The sequence below is a fragment of the Pan paniscus genome, chromosome 9 (assembly GCF_029289425.2).
Source record: "Pan paniscus chromosome 9, NHGRI_mPanPan1-v2.0_pri, whole genome shotgun sequence".
Taxonomy (NCBI): Eukaryota; Metazoa; Chordata; class Mammalia; order Primates; family Hominidae; genus Pan; species Pan paniscus.
The window spans coordinates 3,826,209-3,850,730 of record NC_073258.2 but is presented as its reverse complement, the minus strand read 5'-3'; the positions used below and the strand labels follow the sequence as shown (position 1 = coordinate 3,850,730).

General features: G+C 61.0%; 1 protein-coding gene across 19 annotated transcripts in view; it reads right to left on the bottom strand.

Annotated features, from left to right (window-relative positions):
* The window catches only part of BRSK2 (BR serine/threonine kinase 2), a 70,535-nt gene that overhangs the window by 27,796 nt on the left and 18,217 nt on the right, over positions 1 to 24,522 (bottom strand). For 9 of the 19 annotated variants that reach the window (XR_004664961.3, XR_004664963.4, XM_034931902.3 and 6 more), the window contains one exon: positions 1,763 to 1,857. Coding sequence is in view for 12 of the 19 variants with exons in the window: in XM_034931902.3 (XP_034787793.1) it covers positions 1,763 to 1,857 (95 nt within the window). In the remaining 7 variants the exon portion in view is untranslated. Of the gene's footprint in view, positions 1 to 1,762; positions 1,858 to 24,176; positions 24,207 to 24,522 lie in introns of those variants that run through there. The other 10 variants (XR_004664958.4, XR_004664960.4, XR_004664959.4 and 7 more) reach the window with 5 other exon arrangements.

Genomic DNA, 24,522 nt, shown 5'->3' with positions numbered 1-24,522 from the left:
TCCCCACACTGCCCAGGAAGGCAGGCAGCCTGGGCCTCTCTGTGAGCCCAGCCTCAGGAATGGGGCCTGGAGCTGTTGGAGACAAGGCCTCCCAGGCTCCCAGCCAGTCGGATGCAGGGCCCTTCCAGGCAGGCTGTGCCTGGGCTCCGCCCTTCCTCACGGTGGAGGCCTCACAGGAGGAGGGGCCGGGACAGGCCTCTGTGGGCTCAGGACTAGCATGAGGTGGGGGCAGGCATCCTGTTGTGTGTGGGACATACAGTAGGTGTGCAGGCCGTGGGCAGGGCACGTGCCCCCCATCCACAGGCTCCCAGCTGGTACTGTCCCCCAAGTGGGGAGGGCCCCAGGGAGGGGCAGAAGTGACCCCAGAGGGCACCTGACTCAGGACACCCAGTCCTGCTCCGAGGTAAGGGCAGGGCCCCCTCCCTCAGACATGCAAGCCTGGCCACGGGCAGCTGGTGCTCCGCCCAGCACAAAGAAGTGGCCGTGTCAGTGGTGGGGCCAGTGAGGCCATGGCCTGGGGTCCCAGCCCTCAGGAGCCAGTGTGGACCAGGCTTTGGAGCTAGGGCCAGTCTTGTGATAGGGTCCCAGCCCTGGCGAGTTGGCCAGCCTGTCCCCAAGCCCTTCCCTCCCAGGCGGACATCTGTGCACAGCGCCTGCAGGTGACAGGGACACCTCCCCTTTCCCGCATCCCCAGGCCCTCCTTTAGTCGGGGCTCACAGGCACCTCCCAAATTCAGCATGGGACTCTCCCCAGCTACGCCCCGCACTGGATCTCTCTGCCAGGCGCTGTCCTGGCCCCATCACTCCCAGGGCCTCTGTTTCTCCTCCAAGGCAGGGTGGGACCCTGCCAGCCCCATCCAGGCAGCCCTCAGCAGCCCTTAACACCACCCCCACCTCCCCATAGGGTCCCCAGGCCTCCCCAGTTTAGTCTGGTTAATTCCTCCACACCCCAGCAGCTGGGGGGTGCTCAACATGTCACAGTCCCCAACCCTCAGCACCTTCCACAAGCCTCCCCTCTCTTGGCCACTCCCACTGGCCTCGTCCCCGTGTCCTGCCCCACCCGCAGCCCTGCATGCGAAGGAATGAATGGAGAGGAAGGGAGAGGAGGGGGCTCGACTGGCCCCAGTGCTGGGAGGGTCGCACACTGCCAGCCCAGATCCCACTGTGGGTGGGACCCGGAGCAGCTGGGAGCCCCAGCCTCTTCCTCTACACCCAGGGTCAGGCTTCCCAGCAGCCGGGGCCGCCCCCTCCCCACTGACAGGTGGGTCACAGCCCAGAAACCCTCCACCCAGGGGGCCTGCCTGGTCTCCATGGTGACCAGACACCACCGGATGGAGCCGACGGAGGCCAGGCCCCAGTGGAGGAGGAAGGTGCAGCTCCCCTCTGCCAAGCTGTGCCCTGGTAGGAGAGGGGTGCTCTGAGGCAGGGAACTCCTCTCCATTCTAGCTGGGAACACTGAAGCCCCGCCTGCTAGCACAGCAGGTCCTGCAGCAACTGAACTGCCCAGCTGCAGCCTGTCCCCTCAGGGGTGCCCACTCTGCTTGGAGGCAGGAGAAAGGTGGGCAGGGCTGGAGGGGAGGAGCAAGGGCAAAGGCGCCCTACCAGGGGACCAGCAGGGGTGTGGCGGCCCAGGAGCCTGCAGGACCCGCCCCCCCCCACCCCGCATTCAGCACCGCAGGTCCCCACAACCTTGGCTCCCACCCCTGTGCTATTCCCCGCCCCACCCCACCGCTGGCCCCGCCTCCCTCCCCAGCCCCACCCACCTTCATCAGCACAGACTCGCTGAGCTTCTCACGGTTGACGATCTTGATGGCCACCTTCTGGCAGGTGACGCAGTGAACCCCCAGCTTCACCAGACCTGCGGGAGAGAAGCAGCCGCGCTCAGACCCGCCCAGGGTGCCTGCAGCGAGCACCCAGCCGGACAGTGCAGGTTGGGGGCCTCCTCCCACGTCCTGGACAGCAGGGGTCCCACCCGCTCCAGGGCCGGAGGCCCCTGCCCGCCTGGGTCGCTGTCCAGAACAGCTCAGTGCTGGCGTCATGCTGCCCCTACAAAGCTGTGTCTTCCCTCCACACCGGCCCTTTGGGCTTCTCAGGTCTCTGTGGCCCCCCTTGCCCTCTCCCCATCCCAAGGCACCCAAATCCCCTCCCTTCAGCCTTCAGCCACCCTCAGCTGGGAGCCAGGGTGCCCTCGAGGTGCCTGCCTGGCCCAAGAAGGCTGTCCCCCGCACACCCTGCCGAGACCCCCACCTGCAGCCTTCTGCAGAGATACCTCAGCCGCCGCCCTCCGCCGAGACCCCCACCGGCACCCCTCCGCCGAGACCCCCACCGGCACCCCTCCTCCGCCGAGACCCCCACCGGCACCCCTCCTCCGCCGAGACCCCCACCGGCACCCCTCCTCCGCCGAGACCCCCACCGGCACCCCTCCTCCGCCGAGACCCCCACCGGCACCCCTCCTCCGCCGAGACCCCCACCGGCACCCCTCCTCTGCCGAGATGCTCTGCACCTGAGCCCCGGCCCTGTGTTCACCCCAGGACACCAGGACGGGCCCCAGGTAGCTCCCCAGGCAGCACTGCCCTAGACCTCCGCGGCCCGGCAGCCCCTTCCTTCCCAGACCCACCTAAAAGGCAGGCAGGGTGCTCTGGGAATGTGCCTTGGCTGGGCACACGGTCCCGGTCCCCCTCCGCGCCTCGGCCCACCCTCCCTTTCTCCTCTCCCCACTTTTTTCACAGCCAGATACTTGCCCCTGCCCAGGACAGCCCAGCCACACCCCTGAGCCCCACCTGGCCTGAGCTGTGGCCTTGACACTGGAGATGCCCCCAGGAGCCCACAACCCAGGCCCTCTTCTACCATCAAAGGTCCTCAGGCGCACTCATGGGCCATTCCATGTTGGGGCATGTTGGAACCATGGGGGGATCAGGTTATCACAGGGGACCCCACTCCTAGGTGCACCCAGACACCCAGAGCCGGCCCAGGTTATCACAGGGGACCCCACTCCTAGGTGCCCCCAGACACCCAGAGCCAGCCCAGGTTATCACAGGGGACCCCACTCCTAGGTGCCCCCAGACACCCAGAGCCGGCCCAGGTTATCACAGGGGACCCCACTCCTGGGTGCCCCCAGACACCCAGAGCCGGCCCAGGTTATCACAGGGGACCCCACTCCTGGGTGCCCCCAGACACCCAGAGCCGGCCCAGGTTATCACAGGGAACCCCACTCCTAGGTGCGCCCAGACACCCAGAGCCGGCCCAGGTTATCACAGGGGACCCCACTCCTAGGTGCCCCCAGACACGCAGAGCCCGCCCATATTATCACAGAGGACCCCACTCCTAGGTGCCCCCAGACACACAGAGCCGGCCCAGGTTATCACAGGGGACCCCACTCCTAGGTGCGCCCAGACACCCAGATCCTGGCTGGCATTCCCACTGGGCTTTAGTGGCCGCCATCCTTCCGTGCACGCGCTGTGCTCAAATTTCACCCAGACTCGGCCTCGCCCTGTTGACCCGCGGGACGTCACCGGTGTTTACTGACCGTGTGGGTGTGCTCTGGGCTCCTTTCCTGTTCTCATTTTTATCCTGGTGCACACACATGTGTGCATTTTCTTACCAATTTGCAAGAGCCCTTTGATTTTTTTGGGAAATTAATCCTTTATTTGTCTCACGTGTCAAGCCTCCATTCCCCCGGCCCCATCGGCTTTTAGCTTTATTTTGCCCTTTCCGTCAGTTTCATTTGTGTGGCGTCACGCCTGGATCTGGGTGAGCCCAGGCCGGGTGGGGGACCCAAGACCTTGCCGAAGAAGCGGGCTTCTCCAGAGGCAGGGGGAGCTGCAGGCCGGGCAGTGACACAGGCTGGGCACAGAGGGGAGCCCAGTGCCAGGGGTGGGGGGTGGCCTCGGCAGGGTGTGCTCATGGAGGAAGAGCTGCTTCTCCCTGAAGGCCTTTGATCCAGCACAAGGCTTGTGATTTGCTCAGCCGGAGAAGCACTCAGGAGGGCCTAGAGCCCTTCATCCATAATCCAGGGCGGCTGGAGGCGCCCACAGCGCATCCCTCCCCAGGCACGAGGCTGGCCTGCATCCCGGGGCAGGGGTCCCTGCAGGAAGGACTCAGCCCCACACACGGAAAGGAGCAAGAGCTCAATGTCCCCCAAACCTGGCTGCAAGGCTAAGGCGTGGTCCGTGACAAAAGCCTCTGGTCCGAAGGGCATCGAGCTCCTAAAAACCCTCAGGACAAACTCCTGGGAGGATGCAGCCAGAGGCCAGGACAGAGGCTCCCAAAGGAAGGAGGAAATGACCCAGAAATGCCCAGCATGAGGCACCCTCAGGAGACCCCAAAGGATGAAGGGCCCACACCCTGCCCCAGGGCATCATGAGGGTGCAGGGGTGAAGCAGGAGGGAGGCTGTGGTCAAAGCCCCCAAGGGCACCGGGACAGCATTCCCAGGGTAGGTGACGAAGCCCTGGTGGCTCTGCATTTTCACAAAAGATGGTCCCAAACAGGAGGGAAGTCATTAGGGCACAGCCACCAAGGGCACGGGGCAGCTGTTAAACAGTGGCAAAACCTGATCAGACCGCAGAAGACGCTCACTGCTGAGCACAGCAGGATGCTGGTTACAGAGCAGCAGGGCCCTGGGCAGGGACAGCACGTGTGGCCACATGCACAGACATACACCTGTGTACACCCCTAGGTGTGTGCATACCTCTATGCGTGCACACACACACCAGTACACACCCGTGCCTACACTCAGTGCACACACACCCATGTGCACACACCCACACACCAAGTGCACACGCACCCAGGACACACACCCGTGCACACACGCACACACACCCAGGACACACGCCCAGTGCACACACCCACACGAGTGCACACACACCTGTGCACATGCATCCAGGACACACCCATGCACACACACCCATGGGCACACGCCCACACACATGCACACACACCCATGCACACGTGCATGCACCCAGGACACACACCCGTGCACACACACCCATGCACACGTGCACACACACCCAGTGCACACACCCACACACCGAGTGCACACACGCACGCACCCAGGACACACACCCATGCACACACACCTGTGTACACATGTGCATGCACCCAGGACACACCCGTGTACACACACCCATGCACACACACCCAGGACACACCCAGTGCACACGCCCACACGCCAAGGGCACACACCCATGCACACGCACCCAGTACACACCTCCAGTGCACACAAGCACCCAGTGCACACCCCCAGTAACCCGTGTGCACACACCCATGCACACAGTACGCATGCCTGTACACACACCCATGCATGTACACACGATTGCATACATACACCCCAGTGCACATGCACACACACCCGCAGTGCACACACACTCGTGCACATACCATCATGCACACATACGTACAAACATGCACACTCCCAGTGTGCACACACATCCTTGAATGACAGGAGCCAAAAGGTGTGGAGAGCACAATCCTGCCTCCAGAAAAGGAAAGAAAGTGGGGACTGAAAATGGGAGGGAGCCTGACAACCACCTGGGCCAACTTTATTGAAAGGACACTGCTGGGCCCAGCACAAATCAGGACAGCCAAGTCTCGGAGCACTGGCCTTGCTCCAGGCGCTGCTTTGAATGGGGCCCCTTCACCCCTATTTCACAGATGAGGAAACAGTGGTTCCATCCCCTGCCAGCACATGTGGCTCAGAAGGGCTGTGAGGACAGCGGACCACATGGAAGAAGGCATTCCTGGCAAGCACCCACCTTCCCAGAGGAGGTTACGGAGGGGATGGAGCCACTGGGGGTGGGCCTGCCGCATCCATAGAGCCTGCCCACGTCCTTGAGGCTGGAGTCTGGGGGCTGCAGGTGGCCTCTCAGATAGCAACAGAGTCACAGAGGAGCCACAGCCACCAAGAGCCTCCTGCCTATGCTCAGGAGCCTCGCAGTGGCTCAGGTAAAGGCAGCCACGACGCAGCAGGCTGGGATGTAGGAGAGCCGTCCCCAGCTGCATCCTGGAGCTCTGGTCACTCCTCCTGCCTCCATCTTCTTTCACTTGCTGCCCCTATGCCTAGAAAGTCCTTTCCCCATTACTGTACTCTGAAGACTCCTACACACTCCTCAGAGCCCAGCATAGAGGCGTCCCTCCTAGGTAAAGCTTCCCTGGGGTCCTAGGCAGCAGTGCAGGCCTCTGCGTCTTGGTATCCCTCAGCTCCGAGTTTCTCTGAGCAGAATGTTTGGGTTATGAGCAGTTTTGCCACTTTCTGGAGGCAGGGAGTGGGGAGTGTGCTGTGAGAGGCCCTCCTGACTGGGCTGTAGCCTGGAGGATGGGGGACAGGAAGCTGGAGCGGGGAAGCCCAGGGCCACCCTTCATCATCTCCCCCTGCAACTCACTGTGGCTTATTTTCCAATTGAGAGTCCATCTCTAATTGCTGTCTTTACACAAACACAGGCTTGGCTGTCGAGAGGGAAGGCACGCAGTGCCACAGATCACTGCCCAGGGCCCTGAGGGGGCAGGCGGTGCACAGCAGCTCACGCCAGGCCCCATTTCTGTGGGAGCGTGTGCCGGCGGGTGCCCAAGAGTGCTGGGTCTCCCTGCGCCCCCCACAGGGAAGGGCCTGGGCATGTGGAGCCCCAGGGCATCCCAGGGAAGCCACGGGTATGCCACGAGGATGCTGGGCCTCAGGGAGCAGACTAGCACATTAACACGGGTGCCCCCAGGTGCTCCTGAGCCGGCCAGGAGAGTCAAAGGGAGCCCCAGGACTACCCTGCACGTGGTATCTGAGAGCAGGCCTTGACTCAAGTCCCAGGCTGGCCAAGAAGTGAGGGGCCTTCTCCTGCCTGGGCCGGGCGGGGCAGCAGGACAGCCCCTGCCCCTGCACTCAGCTACCCAGGAGGACTGGCAGGCAGGGTTGTGCCAGGAGGGCTGGCACTTTCTGGAGGGGCAGTGAGGGCTCAGTTCTGCAGCTCTGCCGGCAGCGCCCTGCCCCCAGGAAGCCAGTGGGGCTGTGGGGAGAGAGGGGATGGGGGGCTGCAGGTCCAGGAGCCAAGCCAGCCTAGGGCTGGACGGGCTGCTTTTTAGTTTGGGTAGGGGGCCCTGGGGCAGGTGGCAGTGTTGGCACTGGGGAAGGACCCCACGCAGCCCCCTCACCGCCCCGGCACGCACCAGACTAAAGTTGCGCAGCAGGTATGGGGACAGCCTGGGGTGCCGCCCCCCATCTCCCGCATGCAGACCCAGGAGGCTTCCCACAAGGCGGAGTGGTCCCGTTTCATAGACTTGCCTGCTGCTGGCCACTCTGGTGCCCTCCCCACCTGCATTTGGCTGAGGGATCCTGAGCTCCTCCCCAGCAGCCCCGCCACATCCTGTGTCTGCACCCCCAGGTCCTCTCTGCTCCCCACCACGTGGCTGCTGGCCCATCTGTTGCCCCCACCCCCGTTGCCAGCAACCACCTCCTGGAGGGAGGACACCTCACAGGTGAGAGTCACACAGAAAAGACACGGGGCACCTTCACCCAGGGCCAGGCAGGAGTCACACAGAGAAGACACGCGGCGCCTTCGCCCAGGGCCTCTGCGAGTTCCCAGCACCCCAGGGCCTTCCCTGCACACCCTAGATTTGCGGGGACAGACCCAGGCTCGAGACCGAGATTTGCCAGGACTGGGCACCCCCCGAGGGCTACATGCGTCCTCCCCGGCGTGTCCTGTCTCCTGCGGAGTCTGAAAGGATTAAAGTGACAGTTCAAGCCTCTTCTTTCCCCTGGAGGGGCCGTCTCAGGTATTTACACCCCACAGGCCCAAGCCCAGTCGCCAGCAGAGCACGCCCCACACACATCCCCAGAGCATGCCCCACACACATCCCCAGTGCCCGCTGTGTGCCAGGCCCCCATCCAGGCCCTGATGGCCACGTGGCCCTGCCCGTCCCATGCAGCTGGGTGCCCAGAGCACCCAAGGCCCCACAGGGACCGGTGTGTGCTGGTGTTTGCTTTCCCGAATGGGCGCGCACAGGCTAGGAGCCAGGGGCCAGCCCACCGTCCAGAGCACTGGGTTTAGGGGGAAGGCTGGACAGGTGAGGTGTGCTCACCGTGGCACCACACCGGACAGCAGAACCTCAGCCCTCCCCAGCCATGAGGCCGCAAATCCGCTCTCCAGAGGCCTGAGGCACTGGCCCCGGGGCAGGTGTACCCAGGAAGCTCAGCGTTCCCCCCACGCCCTCCCCTGCCCCACGCCTCTTCCCATCTCCACAGCGCACATCTAGTGCCACAGCCTGGAGTGCCACCTGGGGACCCTGTCGGGTGCCTGCTACCCACCCTCGCCCAGAAGGGGGTGGGTTCCCAAAGAAAGGACGGGGGCAGCTCATCTACCCCAAGGCCAGTGGAGAGGACACAGAGTGGGAGACGAGCGGGGGTGTGGGGGGCTCGGGATGGGCTGCCGACCTCGGTGCTGGATGCGTCCCCTGTAGGTGAAGAGCCTCCCGCGGCCCCTGGCCCAGGCTGCATGGAGGAAACGTCCTGAGGGGGTGGGGTCATTGGACAGGCCTGCCCTGCCTCCACCCCACTGAGGCGGCTCCCAGAGACCAGGACAGGTGACAACCTGCCCCGTCGCTGTCACCAACCCGCACCTCTGGGACCAAGCGGGCTTCATCCACAGACCACAAGGACACCACAGCTTCCTCCTGGACTCTGGGGAGCTCAGTGGGCATGTCTGGCAGCAGTGCCCTGCAGGGCGTCCACGTGCTGAGGACCCGAGGCCCCCACACAGCCTGCGGGACCCCCCAGGAAGCAGCCCCTCCAGCCCAGCCTGCAGATCAGGCAGCCCTGAGTGACGCCTTCACCAGAGCCACCTGAGAGGCCTTAAGCCGAAGCCACTTGCTGAGTGGCTTGGACTGATGACCCGAGGAGCTGAGACTCCAAGTGCTGAGAGCGCCGGGACCGACCGGCCACGCAGCGCAGGACGATGCAGACGTCAGGCTTCCCATCACAGGCCCCGGGGCAGCACTCAGGACCGGGGTCCGAGTCCCCACGCCTGGCAGGAACAGCCTCGCTGAGTGGGAAACACGTGGCATCGCAGCAGGGCCTGGGCGCCAATCCCACTGACCCCACGGTCTCTGACAAGGGCCCCAGATTCTTTGCCCATGGAGGCGGGGAGAACACCCCTCCCGCCAGCACTCTGGGCCCACGAGGTGCTGTGTGTGAGCCCCAGGAAGGGGAAGCATGAAGGCCAGGGGGTCCTGCTCCGCCCCTGCATCCCGCCCCCCCGCCAGCAGGTCCCAGGGAGCCCACCTGGCAGAGGCCCAGGTCCAGAGCCCCCAGCAGGCTCCACAGGGCCCTGCCTGGCCCCCCCGACTCCCTCTGTCCAAACAGTCCCAACGGGTCCTGAGCCTGGGCCTCCCAGGCCAGGATGGAGGGTGAAGCACGGGAGGAATGGCCTGTTGGCTGGATGCAGATGGAGGGCAGGGCAGAAGGTGTGTGGCTGTCCCGTCCTGCCGGGGCACAAAGCAGCCCAGGTCCTGGCGAAGGGTCCTGGACCCTTCTCCTTTAGATGTTGGGGGAGTTCCTGCCGCTTGGCCCCACCCCAGTGAAGGGGGTCCCTCACCTATCCCCAACTCCCACACTGGCCACACAGCCCCCACTGTCTGCCTGGAGGGATTCTGAGGGCAGGTGGGGGCCACCTCTGCAGGACACCTTGTCCCCACCTGGCTCTCCCTGTCCTTCTTCCTTTTGCCCCCACACTCAGACCCACCCAGTGCTGGGGCACCCCCCACATGAGGCAGTAGGGGGTGAGGGCCTCGCAGGTGGACACCCAGCAGAGACTTCCCTCCGCCCGGCCAGCAGGACCCACTGTCACTCCAGGGGAATGGTGGGGCTCCCCGGGGCTCACGGAGCAGTTCCGGAGGCCACAGGGGTGCCGAGGGGTCCACCATGGCCCCACATCACAGCTGGAGGATGCGGGGGTGGAATGGTGACCCCCAAAAGATGTGTGTCCCAGTGCCCGGGGCGCATGAATGTGACCCGACTTGGAAAAACAGTCTCTGCAGAGGTTTCTAAGTTATGGATCTCAATATAACATAGCCCCGGATTTGGGGTGGACGCTAAACCCAACTACCAGCCTTCCTATCAGAGAAAGGCCGAGGAAAGTGTGGCTGGGGACACACGGGGTGGGATGGGGGCCGCCACGTGAGGGTGAAAGCAAGATGGGGGTGGGGGAGCGCTTCTGCAGGCCCAGGGGCACCGGGAACGCTCAGTGGGGGAGGCCTGGGTCACTGGGAACGCCCAGCGAGGGAGGCCTGGGGCACAGGGAACACCCAGCGGGGGAGGCCTGAGGCACCCGGAACGCCCAGCGGGGGAGGCCTCGGGCACCCGGAACACCCAGCGGGGGAGGCTTGGGGCAGGGCTTCCTTGAGGCCTTGGAAGAGCCAGCCCACCCTGGACCTTGGACTTCCCGCCTCCAGAATGTGAAAGAGCACGTCTCTGCTGTTCGGTGACCGGGTCTAAGGAACCCCAGGGAGCTCACGAGTGCCGTCCTCTGCTCACACGACTGTCCGTGGGCAGCATCCTTCATCATGAATCTCCTAAGGCACCTCGAATTCCAGGACCACTGTGGCCACAGCACACCCCTACCCCTCCCACAGTCTCAGAACTTCTCCCCACACACACTCTCCACGTGCCTGAACCCGGCCAGAGGCCTCGGCTCCTAACTGAAGGCTCTGCACTGAAGTATTTACGAGGTCTCGAACTCACCCCTAGCCTCAAGACGCTAAGGACAGGACAGTGGGGAGGGTCCCTGGTTCTGCCGTTTCTGAAGCCTGGACGGCCACGACCCCACCGTCTCCACCACGTACCCCACAAGGCACCATGTCCCCCACGAGGCACCGCATCCCCCACGAGGCACCGCTCTGGGGGAGGCCCTGAGGTACATGGAGGCACAGCTCTTGGGGAGGTCCTGGGTGCATGGGCCCTGGAGGTACCTGGACATTAACCCTCCGGGCTGCTCTCTGGCTGAGCTAAGGCTCCCAAGCTGCATTGCCCTCCCCTTGATCTTTGCAAAGCTCTGTTCCCTTTCCCAGGAGGGGACACAGACACCTGAGGAGCTCAGAAACCCAGGTCTGAGAGACCTCGAGGTCCATCCTCCGGACACCACATCACCAGGTTGGGACTGGCTGTGGGGCTTGCTGGGTGGGCAGCGGCCCCCAGCTGGGGCCAGCACAAGCTTCATCTCCGTCACCCCCTCGGTCCTGGCTTGGGGAGTGGACATGGCGCTGGGCAAACAGCTGGCAAAACTGAGACTCTGGAGGGAGTGTGTCCAGTTCCCCACAGGCAGCCGAGCCTTGGACGGTCAGGCCTGCCTGCCTGTGGGGTCGCCAGAGCTCTTCCAGCACCATGGACAGGACTGTCAGGGAGGAGTGTCCTTGGAAGCAGGTCTTCAGCTCCTCAGAGGCCCTGCCCTGGCGACACCTTTGTCAAGGCCACCCAGTGGGGACTGTCAGCCATGCATCCTGGGGGTGTGGACACCGTAGCAACTGCAAACTCAGGAGGTGCACAGGCCCCTCTGCACCGTCCCCACAGCTCCTCACTCGCCAGGGCTCACCACAGAGCCTCCGGCATCCTGAGCCAGCCTCGGCCCCATAAGCTGCTCCCCTTGTGGTCAGCACACCTTCCCCAGCAATACAGGGACCCCCACCCCTCCCCAGAGCACCCCATGGGTGGCACACGGCAGACAGGGTGGAGGAGCGGCTGGAGGAGGGCAGGCCCCACCTGGGACTCTGCACACACAGGGTACCAAACAGCTCAGGAGGGGGCTGGGGGCTGTGAGCTGCGATGAGGCCTGGCCAGCCCCCGCCCCCAATCTACTTGGCTCACCCCTGATCATTCACCTGCATGCTCCCGTGAGGGGCTCATGGGGGGCCCACAGCTGGGGCTGGGCTGGGCTCTCACCCGACACACAGTTGGCTCTGACCCCGCCTCGAATACACCCGATGATGCGGCCCAGGCACAGGCGCCACCCTCCCCCCATGGGGCACCCCAACCTCAGGCTAGACCCCCTGCAGGCCGAGTGACACCCCCAGCCTGCCCCGACCCCACCCCCACCTGCCCCCTCCTCTCCCGGGCCCTGGTCAGGCCGCCGTGCTCACATCTCCAGCAGAGACCCCGGTGCTGGGCCGGCAGGTTTGCTCCCCAGGCTGGGGGTCCTCCCACCTGCCCCGAGAGGGGCCTCTGAAGTTGCCACAGACATTGAAGCCTTGTTCCTTCATTAGCACCCAGGCCCTTGCTCCCTGACCCTTCGGCCTCCTCAGTCTGGGGGCACCCAGGCTCTATGCACCCCCACCCTGCACACCCACGGTAACAGCCCCGACACAGGAGCTGGGGCAGGGGGCAGGAAGGAGCGAGGCCCTCAGCACACGCTCAGAACATCAATAGATCCCACGGCCTCCACCGCCCGCCCACCAGTGCCAGGTGCAGAGGGAAGGGGCGGCGCATCTCTTGGGAGACAACTGCTCACGTTGGAAAAGAACCTCTCTAGTTAAATTCGTGCCACCCTGAAGCATTTCACACGCACTGCAGCCGCTCCGCTGCCTCTGCCTGGCTCCCGCCTCCTAACCCAGCACCCAAACAAAGGTGGGATGCAGCTCCCACTCGGGACCAGATTGTGGAGGAGGAAGCAGCTTCCCAGCCCTAGGCTGTTCCAGGATCCAGGTCCCTTCCAAGCAGAGGCAGGCATCTCTGCAGCTGGAGATGGGCAAGGGTGGGCCTGAGCCAGGGCCAGACTGCAGACGCCTGCCTCCCTCCTGGGTGTGACCCCAGACGTGCCTGGCCTCAGGGGTCTCCTGACACCCCGTCCTGGGGGGTGAAGATTAAATGAGAGCCCCCACACTGTCCCTCCCCTCCGAAGCGCAGCCTGGGATCCAAAGCACAGCCTGGGACTGTACCAGGAGGAGGCCCAGGGTCAGCCAAGCCAGGAGCCCACAGGCAGCCCAAAGATCTGAATCCTAAAGATCTGAGGGTATCACTCTGAGCATCCCAAAGCCCCTCTCTGCTCTGCACCCAAATGAAAGATGTCGGTGGGAGGCCCCAGTCAGGCTCCAGGGTTGAGACCTACTTGCCAGCACCCAGCCAGGGGGCCGAGGGGGCCCTGGGGGGCATAGGCCCCTCCCCATGAGAGGCTCAAGCCAGGCTCTTAAGGTCAGGTGGAAAAACAGGGAGTTGCCGGGCACCTGCTGGATGCCACATGGAGGCTGAGCCCCCAGGACTGCCAGCCCCCACCTAGAGCTGAGGACAGGAGTAACCGGAGGAGTCCCCCAGGCAGGCCACAAAGAGGGTGACAGCCAGGGAGGAGGCTGCAGGGAGGAGGTGTATCCCGAGGGGACAGCCCAGGCAGTGGAGGAAGAGGCTGGAGCTGGGGACCAAGTGGGTGGAGATAGGACTTGGGGGAGTCACAGGGGGTCCAGGCAGGGCCTGCATGGAGGGGCCCAGGCCCAGGCTGGCGGACCTCACACTCACCTGTCAAACCTTCCTGAATTAAACAAAAGGGAGCCTGGCCGTGACGGGGGACCCTCTAAACATTCAAGAACCTTCTAGAGGCAGACAGGCAGAGGAGGCAGGGGGTGGGCCTGGGCCTGCCTGTCTCCAGGGGACCTGGAAAACTGAAAACGTCTGTTAGCCAGAGTGCAGGGCAGGCCTCAGGTGGGGCTGCAGACACCCTGGAGCATCTGCCAAGGGTGTGCACAGGTTGGGGCAGCCCTGGCCAGCCTCTCCCCTCTCTGGGCCAACAAGAAGAGTAGTTGGGGTCACACCCAGCAGAGCGGGGGCCGGCCCTGTGGCAAAATCTGTCTCATCCTAACAAGGCCACCCCACTTCCTGCCCATTAGGCCATCACACATGCACACACGCACACATGCACGCACGCACACTTGCATGCATGCACAGACACTGAGCCTCCGGGCAGAGGCCCCGCCTTCCAGAGACTCACACAAGACAACATTCCCTCTTATCCAAGAAAGAGGAGGCTCCGCACTCAACCAGGCTTCCTTGGAGACGAACGACCACGTGCCCGGGTGTGGGAGGAGGCGCGGAGCCTGGAGCAGAATCGGGAGCACCAGTCCTCAGGAAATCAGGATTTCAAACATTCTTGTTTCTGTTTTTTTCGAGATGGAATCTGACTCTGTCGCCCAGACTGGAGTGCAGGGGCGCCATCTCGGCTTACTGCAATCTCTGCCTCCCAGGTTCAAGTGATTCTCCCACCTCAGCCTCCTGAGCAGCTGGGATTACAGGCGCATGCCACCACCACACACAGCTAATTTTTGTATTTTTAGTAGAGACGGGGTTTCACCATGTTGGCCAGGCTGGTCTCAAACCACGGACCTCAAGTGAGGCACCCGCCATGGCCCCCCAAAGTGCTGGGATTACAGGCGTGAGCCACTCTGGCCAGAAATGAGAATTTCAAAAATTCTGTTGACTGCACCAGTGTGCTAGGATTTAGTGAGTGGCTGCATCTATAAACAAGGTCTACAAAAACGACTAAGAAACAAAAAAAAGCTCTAAGACATGAAAAATAATAACTGCTAGAATAAGAAACTATTTAAATAAGGACTGAAAAAATGAGAAAATTCCCAGCAAAGCAGAACAAGATAACAGAAAGACATAGAGAGACCACCGACCTGACAGCTCAGTATTTGGAGCTGCCCGGGCAGCCAGCGGCTGGAAACACCACCCAAGAGGGAATCACGTCCCAGGGCCCACAAACACAGCTGAGCGAAGGCCCCCCAGTGCCCAGACTCACACCTGACATGCACCTGCAGAGCCCACAAACACAGCTGAGCAAAGGCCCCCCCCCGCCAGTGCCCAGACTCACACCTGACATGCACCTGCAGAGCCCACAAACACAGCTGAGCAAAGGCCCACCCCGGTGCCCAGACTCATGCCTGACACACACCTGTAACCGGGAGCTCCCAGACACTTGCTGCATTCAATCAATCAACCGATCAATCAATTAATCAATCAGGTATTCACTGAGCTTCTATTAGTCACAGGCACTTATGGCACTACAGAAAAAAAAAGAAAAAACTTCCCCACCCAAGGGTTCAGTCCCTTGGATATGTGTTAGAGCTGAACAGAAATTTGCTGGAGGGACCCCCAGTCCCAGTCCAGCTGAAGTCCTGTTTGGATCTGGCTGAGCAGCCCCCCACATGCCCAACACAGGCAGGGAGCCCCTCCAGGATGACAGCTCCTACTTCAGTCTGAACTGCTGCTCTAAATAAACAACATGCAGTATCCAACGAAACATTACAGCGTATGCAAAGAGGTGGGGAAATGGGTCCCCCTCCGAAGAGAAGAAACAGCCAACAGAAGCAGGACACAGGTAACCCACTCTCAAGAGAAGAAACAGCCAACAGAAGCAGGACACAGTGTGACCCACTCTCAAGAGAAGAAACAGCCAACAGAAGCAGGACACAGGTGACCCACTCGCAAGAGAAGAAACAGCCAACAGAAGCAGGACACAGTGTGACCCACTCTCAAGAGAAGAAACAGCCAACAGAAGCACGACACAGTGTGACCCACTCTCAAGAGAAGAAACAGCCAACAGAAGCAGGACACAGGTGACCCACTCGCAAGAGAAGAAACAGCCAACAGAAGCAGGACACAGTGTGACCCACTCTCAAGAGAAGAAACAGCCAACAGAAGCAGGACACAGTGTGACCCACTCTCAAGAGAAGAAACAGCCAACAGAAGCAGGACACAGTGTGACCCACTCTCAAGAGAAGAAACAGCCAACAGAAGCAGGACACAGTGTGACCCACTCTCAAGAGAAGAAACAGCCAACAGAAGCAGGACACAGGTGACCCACTCGCAAGAGAAGAAACAGCCAACAGAAGCAGGACACAGTGTGACCCACTCTCAAGAGAAGAAACAGCCAACAGAAGCACGACACAGGTGACCCACTCTCAAGAGAAGAAACAGCCAACAGAAGCAGGACACAGGAGAACCACTCTCAAGAGAAGAAACTGCCAACAGAAGCAGGACACAGTGTGACCCACTCTCAAGAGAAGAAACAGCCAACAGAAGCAGGACACAGTGTGACACACTCTCAAGAGAAGAAACAGCCAACAGAAGCAGGACACAGGTGACCCACTCGCAAGAGAAGAAACAGCCAACAGAAGCACGACACAGGTGACCCACTCTCAAGAGAAGAAACAGCCAACAGAAGCAGGACACAGTGTGACCCACTCTCAAGAGAAGAAACAGCCAACAGAAGCACGACACAGTGTGACCCACTCTCAAGAGAAGAAACAGCCAACAGAAGCAGGACACAGGTGACTCACTCTCAAGAGAAGAAACAGCCAACAGAAGCAGGACACAGGTGACCCACTCTCAAGAGAAGAAACAGCCAACAGAAGCAGGACACAGGTAACCCACTCGCAAGAGAAGAAACAGCCAACAGAAGCAGGACACAGTGTGACCCACTCTCAAGAGAAGAAACAGCCAACAGAAGCACGACACAGGTGACCCACTCTCAAGAGAAGAAACAGCCAACAGAAGCAGGACACAGGTAACCCACTCTCAAGAGAAGAAACAGCCAACAGAAGCAGGACACAGTGTGACCCACTCTCAAGAGAAGAAACAGCCAACAGAAGCAGGACACAGTGTGACCCACTCTCAAGAGAAGAAACAGCCAACAGAAGCAGGACACAGGTGACCCACTCTCAAGAGAAGAAACAGCCAACAGAAGCAGGACACAGTGTGACCCACTCTCAAGAGAAGAAACAGCCAACAGAAGCAGGACACAGGTGACCCACTCTCAAGAGAAGAAACAGCCAACAGAAGCAGGACACAGTGTGACACACTCTCAAGAGAAGAAACAGCCAACAGAAGCAGGACACAGTGTGACCCACTCTCAAGAGAAGAAACAGCCAACAGAAGCAGGACACAGGTGATCTAAATGCTAGAATTTTCAGAAAAGGATAATATCACACATATATATATTTCATTGGAGAAAAAGATGAACGAAATTAATTCAGTGGATTGGCTGAATAGCAGCGTGGGTACAATAGAAGAACAGTGACCTCGATGACCAGCCAGCAGAAACTATCCTGACAAGCACCAAAGCAAAAGAGGGAGGTGGAGACCTCACAGCATGTCAGGTGCCTATGGAGCCCCCTCATACTCTAAGGCACTTGTTCCCAGAGTCCCTCAATACAGGAAAGAGCAAATAGGGAAAAGGGCGCATTTTATTTTTATTTTTTTCTGAGATGGAGTCTCGCTTTATCCCCCAGTGTGGAGTGCAGTGGTGCAATCTCAGCTCACCGCAAACTCCACCTCCCAGGCTCAAGCAATTCTCCTGCCTCAGCCTCCCGAGTGGCTGGGATTACAGGTGCCTGCCACTACACCTGGCTAATTTTTGTATTTTTAGTAGAGATGGGGTTTCACCATGTTGGCCAGGCTGGTCTCGAACGCCTGACCTCGTGATCCGCCCTCCTTGACCTCCCAAAGTGTTGGGATTACGGGCATGAGCCACCACGCCTGGCTGAAGAGGCCACATTTTAAGAGAGAACAATGAAGAATTTCCCCAAATGTACTAAATACATCAGCCCGTGGATCCACGGGGCTCACTGAACCTCAAGCAGGACAGACACCTGGAGGAACACACCAAGGCGGGTCACTGCGAAACACACAAAACTGAAGGATAAAAAGAAAACCTCAAAAGCAGCCAGAGACACACATCATACCCGGGGCCTCAGTGGTGGCTGCCTCTCACCAGCAGAGGACCATGGTGTAGCACCTGCTAAGCACTCAAAGGAAACCCAGAATTCTACATTCAGCAAAAGTATCCTCCAAAACTGAGGCTAAATACAGCCGCCGGTAGTTAAATGAAAGCCGGGAGAACGTGTTGGACACAGACGTGTGGGAAGCCCTTCGGTCCGAGGGAGGTGAGCCCAGGCCACAGCCTCAGGGAGAGGTGACGGGCACTGGGAAGGGGGCACATGAGCCTAAAAACCTGTTCTTACAAGAGCATCTCTCGAAGACTGACCCTGCAAAACAGCGGATTTTGCGGACGTGACACCCAGGAAATAGAACACTCAATGCTGCAGTCCACGGGCTGTGTGGCTGGAAGGACGTCCTCACAGGCATCATACTCTGTGCCCACGAGACCCCCCAGCCTCAGGACCCTCCGTACTCTTAAGAGTTACTGACAAAATCAAAGTGCTGTGGTTTGTGTGTTTCTATCCACCAACATTATTGTACTTGAAATTAAAACAGAAATTTTATAAACACATCCCTCCCCCTCCCCTTGCCCTAGCTCGGGTGGCCCCAGGCCCTGGCCATTGCAAAGGTCCCCGTGCACCAGGTGAGCCCTGAGGTTGCCAAGAGCACTAATGAACTTGGTTCAGCTTGCCTGGTTCCAGTTCCCACTGGCAATGGACTTTGAAACTCTCAACTTTTCCCAGTCTGAAAAACCTACATCACAGAAAAGAACTGCCAGGGGCACTCACCTGCCCAAAGCTGGGAGCTCCGGCCTTTACCACAGCTGCCCTCCCAGGGGACAGTGGCCGAGGAGGCCGTGGTGGAGCCCGTGCAACAGAAGGGGCAGCCGCTCCAAGTCCTCTGCTGGGACCACCGTGTGGGCAGTGAGCAGGTAACGGGTTCCTCCAAGCCAGTGAATTCTATGAAGGAAAGTGAGGGACCCAAGGGGGCAGAGCAGGCCCCGGGCAGGCAGGGGTGCCAGCTATCCAGCAGGGACCAGGGCTGCCTTTTCTGTGGGGCCTTAAAAAACCCAAATGAGGCTGACTAAAACTGGGTCCAATGAGAAAGTCTGGCAGCTCCTCAAAGTTAAACACAAGCCAGGTGCAGTGGCTCAAGCCTGTAATCTTCGCATGTTGGGAGGCCAAGGCTGCAGTGAGCCAGAATCAAATCGCTGCACTCCAGCTGGACAACAGAGTGAGACCCTGTCTCAGAAAAATAAATGAACTAATTTTTTTAAAAAGGTAAAGACAGGGCCAGGCGCAGTGGCTCATGCCTGTAATCCCAGCACTTTGGGAGGCCCAGACGGGCGGATCATGAGGTCAGGAGATCAAGACCATCCTGGCTAACACGGTGAAACCCCCTCTCTACTAAAAATACAAAAAATTAGCCAGGCGTGGTGGTGGGCGCCTGTAGTCCCAGCTACTCAGGAGGCTGAGGCAAGAGAATGGCGTGAACCCTGGAGGCGGAGCTTGCAGTGAGCCGAGATCACGCCACTGCACTCCATCCTGGGCAACAGAGCGAGACTCCATCTCAAAAAAAAAAAAAAGGTAAAGACAGAATTACCACTCTGAGGTCTATGCTCCCAGGAACTGAGCTCAGGGACCCACATGGGTACTCACACACACGTCCACAGCACGCCACTCCTGAGAGACACAAGGTGGAAGCAGCCACATGTCCACGGCAGATGATAGGCGAACAATGTGGTCTGTCCACACAGGTAAGTGCGTTCAGCCTCAAAAGGAAGGAAACCCCAACAGGGATGACAACAGGGATGGCCCTGAGTACATTCTGCTGTGTGAAGGAAGCCAGACGCAGACAGACGCACAGCATGGGACCAGTGTCTGTGACACGTCCAGAAATGGAAGGCAGGCCATGCTCCCACGGATGGAGGAGGGGCAAGAGAACGTGTGGCGCAGGGTCCCTTGGGGTGGAACATTCTGGAACTAGACAGTGGTGGCCGCGTAGCACCGTGAATGCGCTAACCGTCCCTGAATTGTATGGTTAATTTTATATTATGTGAATTTCATTTTAATTAAAAAAATTCAGTCTACTTTTTGTCACCCTACACTAAACAATGTCAGTGATAAAATACATGCCATTTCCAAAACACAAATCTTCCTTGGCCTAAGTTCCAAACAATTGCTGCCTTTGAAACTGCACCTTAGCATACTCTGAGGCTCCTTAGCTTCTAATGAACACCGCATTCCACACATAAGTTCATCCTGGGATCCCAGTGATGCGAACTCTCTACAGAGGGAAGTTCCTAGCGCCCTGAGATCCCCGGAGCACACTGTGGGGCAGTGGCATCCCCAGCCTCAAACTGCCACAGGGGCATGGAGACAGCTTTCCAGGCGGAGAAGCAGCCTGGACACTCCCAGGCCGTCCTCCTCCTGCCCAGCCTCTGGAGATTCTATTTGCACATAGAATTTTAAACAACGGAACAATGGCAACTTTGGGGTGTGGTATTTTTGACCAGCACAAATCTTAGTTCATACAGAAAAATTTGAGTATCTTTAATTTGAATATCTTTATGTTTGAAGGTAAACTCTTCCTTTTAAATTAATGAACAATTGTTTTTAAACTAAGCACAGATGGAGAAAACGCAGTTATATATCCCTGGGGATCACATGACTATTTCCAAGTCTGGCTACAGTAAAGCGTGTGAGGAAGTGGCTGGCGCTGTGTGTCCAGTGTGGGAGGCAGCCCATTTTCCTCGGGGCGGAAGGCAGAGCCAGGCGCTGTGGCTGCCCACCACTGTGCAGCAGCAGCCCCTTACCCACCCGACCTCACCTGAGCTCCAGCCCCTGGGGCTGCTCCTTGGCTCTGGGGCCACTGATGCCCCCAGAGATGGCAGGAGGGGCTGATGGAGTGGGGGTGCCAGGCCCCACCACCCCAGGCTCAGCTCAGGCCCCTCCTTTTGGTTCCCCCGTTCTGCCCAGGCCCCGCCATGGACCTGTGTTGTCAGGGTCAGTGGGTGGTGGGCACTGCAGGGAGCCCAGGCCACATGGCTCAGCTCCAGGAACACAGACCCCAGACGCCCATGACCACTTCCTTCCTGGCTTGGGGAAGTTCTACTGGGGAGCTGGATGCCAGGGCCCATGTGGGCTGTAGGGCTCCCAGGGCAGAAGGTCAGGGCACAGCCTGGGCACAGGGCCCCTCCACCTGCAGAGATACCACTGCCAGGGCCCTCGGGGCTGGACAGAGACAGCTCAGGCCCTGCAGAAGCCCCTGGCCTCCAAGAAGGATGAGTCTCCTACCATGGTCCTGGGGCACTGCCTCTGTGAGTCTCCCCGTGGCCCCTGCAAGGGGCTGCAGGGGTGGGAGGGGTGGGCCAGAGGGAGGGTCTCCTGGGCTGACCCCAGTGGACAGTGGGGTCAGCGCACACCACACCTGAGGGGGTGTCCCGAGGGGCCGTCCCCAGGGGCCGTCTGGGAGGCAGAAGCCCCCAGGGGAGCTCATGGCAGCTAGACATCTGGCTGGCTCCAATCAGAGATCCTGGCTTAGGTCTGAGCTGGTGCCATGAGATGGGGAGAGACCCACCCCAGTCCCTGCCCAGCCCCATCCTCCCCAGGAATGCAGGTTCTGAACGCAGGCTCCTAACATGGGAAGAAGGAGGCCAGGGCCTGGGGTGCTGGGGGCAGCGCCTGCAGTGAGCCCCGCCCATCCACCCCTCAGGCCTACAGCAGTCAGAAAGGGCGTGCACGGTGGGAGGCCATGGGCGGTCCCGTCCCATGCGAGTGACTGCCACTACTGTGCCCTGGGCCAGAGACCCGACGGGCCTGGGACGCAGGGTTGCCTGGGACGCGGGGTTGCTGTGTGCGGCCAGGGCAGAGACCCGACGGGCCTGGGACACGGGGTTGCTGTGTGCGGCCAGGGCTAGTGATCCAACGGGCCTGGGTTGATCTGTGCAGCCAGGGCACCGTTGCCCACTCCCAGCAGGCAGGAGGATCCCCTCTGGGCTGGGGCTGCCTTATCTGACCCCCCAGCCACTGTCCCTGGCTCAGTAAAGGTTTTCCCACAGACACCCCAGCTCTGCTGGGCCCCTCCCACCACTGGACGCCCTCCCTGCAACCCGACCCTGTCTCGCATTTTCTGAGGGCGCCTGCTCCCTCGGCCCCGCCTACCAAACAGCTCAGACTTCACCGACCAGAGAGGACAGAGCAGCACAGCTCAGATTTCACCAATCACAGGACGGGGCAGCACAGCTGAGACTCCACCCACCACAGGACAGGGCAGCGCAGCTGAGACTCCACCCACCACAGGACGGGGCAGCGCAGCTCAGACTCCACCCACCACAGGACGGGGCAGCGCAGCTCAGACTCCACCCACCACAGGACGCGGCAGCGCAGCTGAGACTCCACCCACCGCAGGACGGGGCAGCGCAGCTGAGACTCCACCCACCGCAGGACGGGGCAGGGCAGCTGAGACTCCACCCACCGCAAGACGCGGCAGCGCAGCTGAGACTCCACCCACCACAGGACGGGGCGGCGCAGCTGAGACTCCACCCACTGCAGGACGGGGCGGCGCAGCTGAGACTCCACCCACCGCAGGACGGGGCGGCGCAGCTGAGACTCCACCCACCACAGGGCTGCTGTTAAGGCTGGTGACCAAGGCCACGTTCCCCACAGGACGGGGCAGCACAGGGGGCAGAGCTCTTTTGGGGAGGGCAAGACGAGGGCCCGGATGCCAGGCCGGGCCAGTGGGCAGGAGCCTTTCCACATAGGGGCAGGCAGCGCCAGCGTAGGAACCTGCACAGCTGGCCCTCCCAGCAGGTGCAGCCCACCAGGTGCTGGCGAGGTCCCCTGTCCCTGCTGTGGGGGCTGCATCCCTCACACATGAACACACTCCTCCCTCGAGGGGCCCTGGCCAGCCAGGGAGCGTGGCACGCACCTGCTGGGCTGGGCTGCAGGCAGAGCCAGGTCTGGCCTTGAGGAAGGTGGAGGTGCGGCTGGAGCAGCTGTGGGCCAGGAGTGTGGCCAGCTGGCACTCTGTGATGTGCGGCCCCTCCCCTGCCCACCGCTGGGCCAGACCTGGGCTCTCTTGGGGAGCAGAGGGAGAAAGGGCAGGTGCAGGGCCGGCGGGGACGTGCCCATTGGCTGGGGTGGCCCTCAGGGCTCATGGGGTGAGGCTGGTGCCCTACCAGGCTCCCTCCCCAAACTAGGGCCATATGGGGCAGAACTGTGCCCCCTGTTCCAGCCCCAGCTTCGGGACCCCACCCGGGCAGGCCGTGGCGGGGCACTGGCTGCTTTCCTGCTGATCTGGCCCAGGAGCAAGGCTGTGAGGAAGGAAGCTCAGAGCCCGCTCTCCCCTCAGCAAGGTTGGCTCAGTGACCAGGAAGGAGGAACTAGCCAGCCTGAGGCTGGAGCCCCCACCCTAGGCCCCTGAGGATCCCCAGCTGGTCTCCAAACCTGGGCTGCCTCCTCCAAAGCCCGCCCCCTCCTCCTTCCTGCCAAATCTCCATCTGTTGCCATGGTGATGGGAGCAGAAAAGGCAGACGCATGGCTGTTCTCTCCGCCCCTGCTCCTGCCCCCCTCAGCGGGGCCCTGGGCTGGAACCCCCACCCCAGCCAGCAAGGGCCCTGGCCTCTGAGACCGGGGAACACCCACCTTCTGCACAAAAGGGCCGTCGAAGGCCCTCCTACCAAGTGGCTGCTGAAGCTCCTCCTCAGGCCACAGTGGTCTGGGTGGTGCCCTGCTGTGCCTGCCGAGGGCGGTGGGGGGGCCCACCTGTGGCCTTCTCAACCAGAAGGGGTGTCCCCCAGCCCCTGAGAATGGAGGACCAGCCTCCCCCATGGCCCCACCCTAGGCAGGCGGGGGCTCCTGAGGGTGGGCGTCAGGCAGTGCTGACTCAGGGCCACAGGTGTGCCTGGGTGGGGGACCAGCCCTCAGAGACACAGTGTGAGCCCTGCACTCGGAGCCCCCGAGTCCACTCCTGGGGACCAGAGAGCCTGACGACAACAAAAGCGGCGTCTCGTGCTCAGCAGTGAGGCCTTTGAAGCACCGAGGTCTGCGGGCCCAGCACCCATCGCACACAGCAGCATGACTATGCTGGGTGCTTTCACGGCGCCCCCAAACACGGACTCTGCGACCGTCACCGCTCTGCAAGGCCGACGTCACAAACCCCCCCAAACACGGACTCTGCAACTGTCACCGCTCTGCGAGGCCGAGGTCACAAACCCCCCAAAACACAGACTCTGCGACCATCACCGCTCTGCGAGGCCGACGTCACAAACCCCCCCAAACAGGGACTCTGCATCCGTCACCGCTCTGCGAGGCCGACATCACAAACCCCCCCAAACACGGACTCTGCGTCCGTCACCGCTCTGCGAGGCTGACGTCACAAACCCCCCCAAACATGGACTCTGCGTCCGTCACCGCTCTGCGAGGCCGACGTCACAAACCCCCCCAAACACGGACTCTGCGTCCGTCACCGCTCTGCGAGGCCAACGCCATGAGCGCCCCACCTGCACGCAGGGCTCTTCCCTCTGCTTTTGGAGCCGCTGGTGCACTCAGAAAACCTGTGTCTCCGGCAGGCTCCCCATCTCGGTGGTTCCTGAAGCTCTGTGGAGGCACGACTGACACGTGACAGCCAGCACGCATTTAAAGCACACGCGTGTGAAACCATGACCTGAGGGCCGACATACCTGACACCCCCAAAGCGTCCTTGTGCCCTTCATACACCCCCCACCCACCTCAGCAGCGGCTCTGTCTCTGGACGGCGCCTTCTCTACAACACCCATAAACAGAACCACACGGCACAGACGCCAACTTCCGCGGACGCCACGCAGCCTCCAAGGAGACACAGAAGTG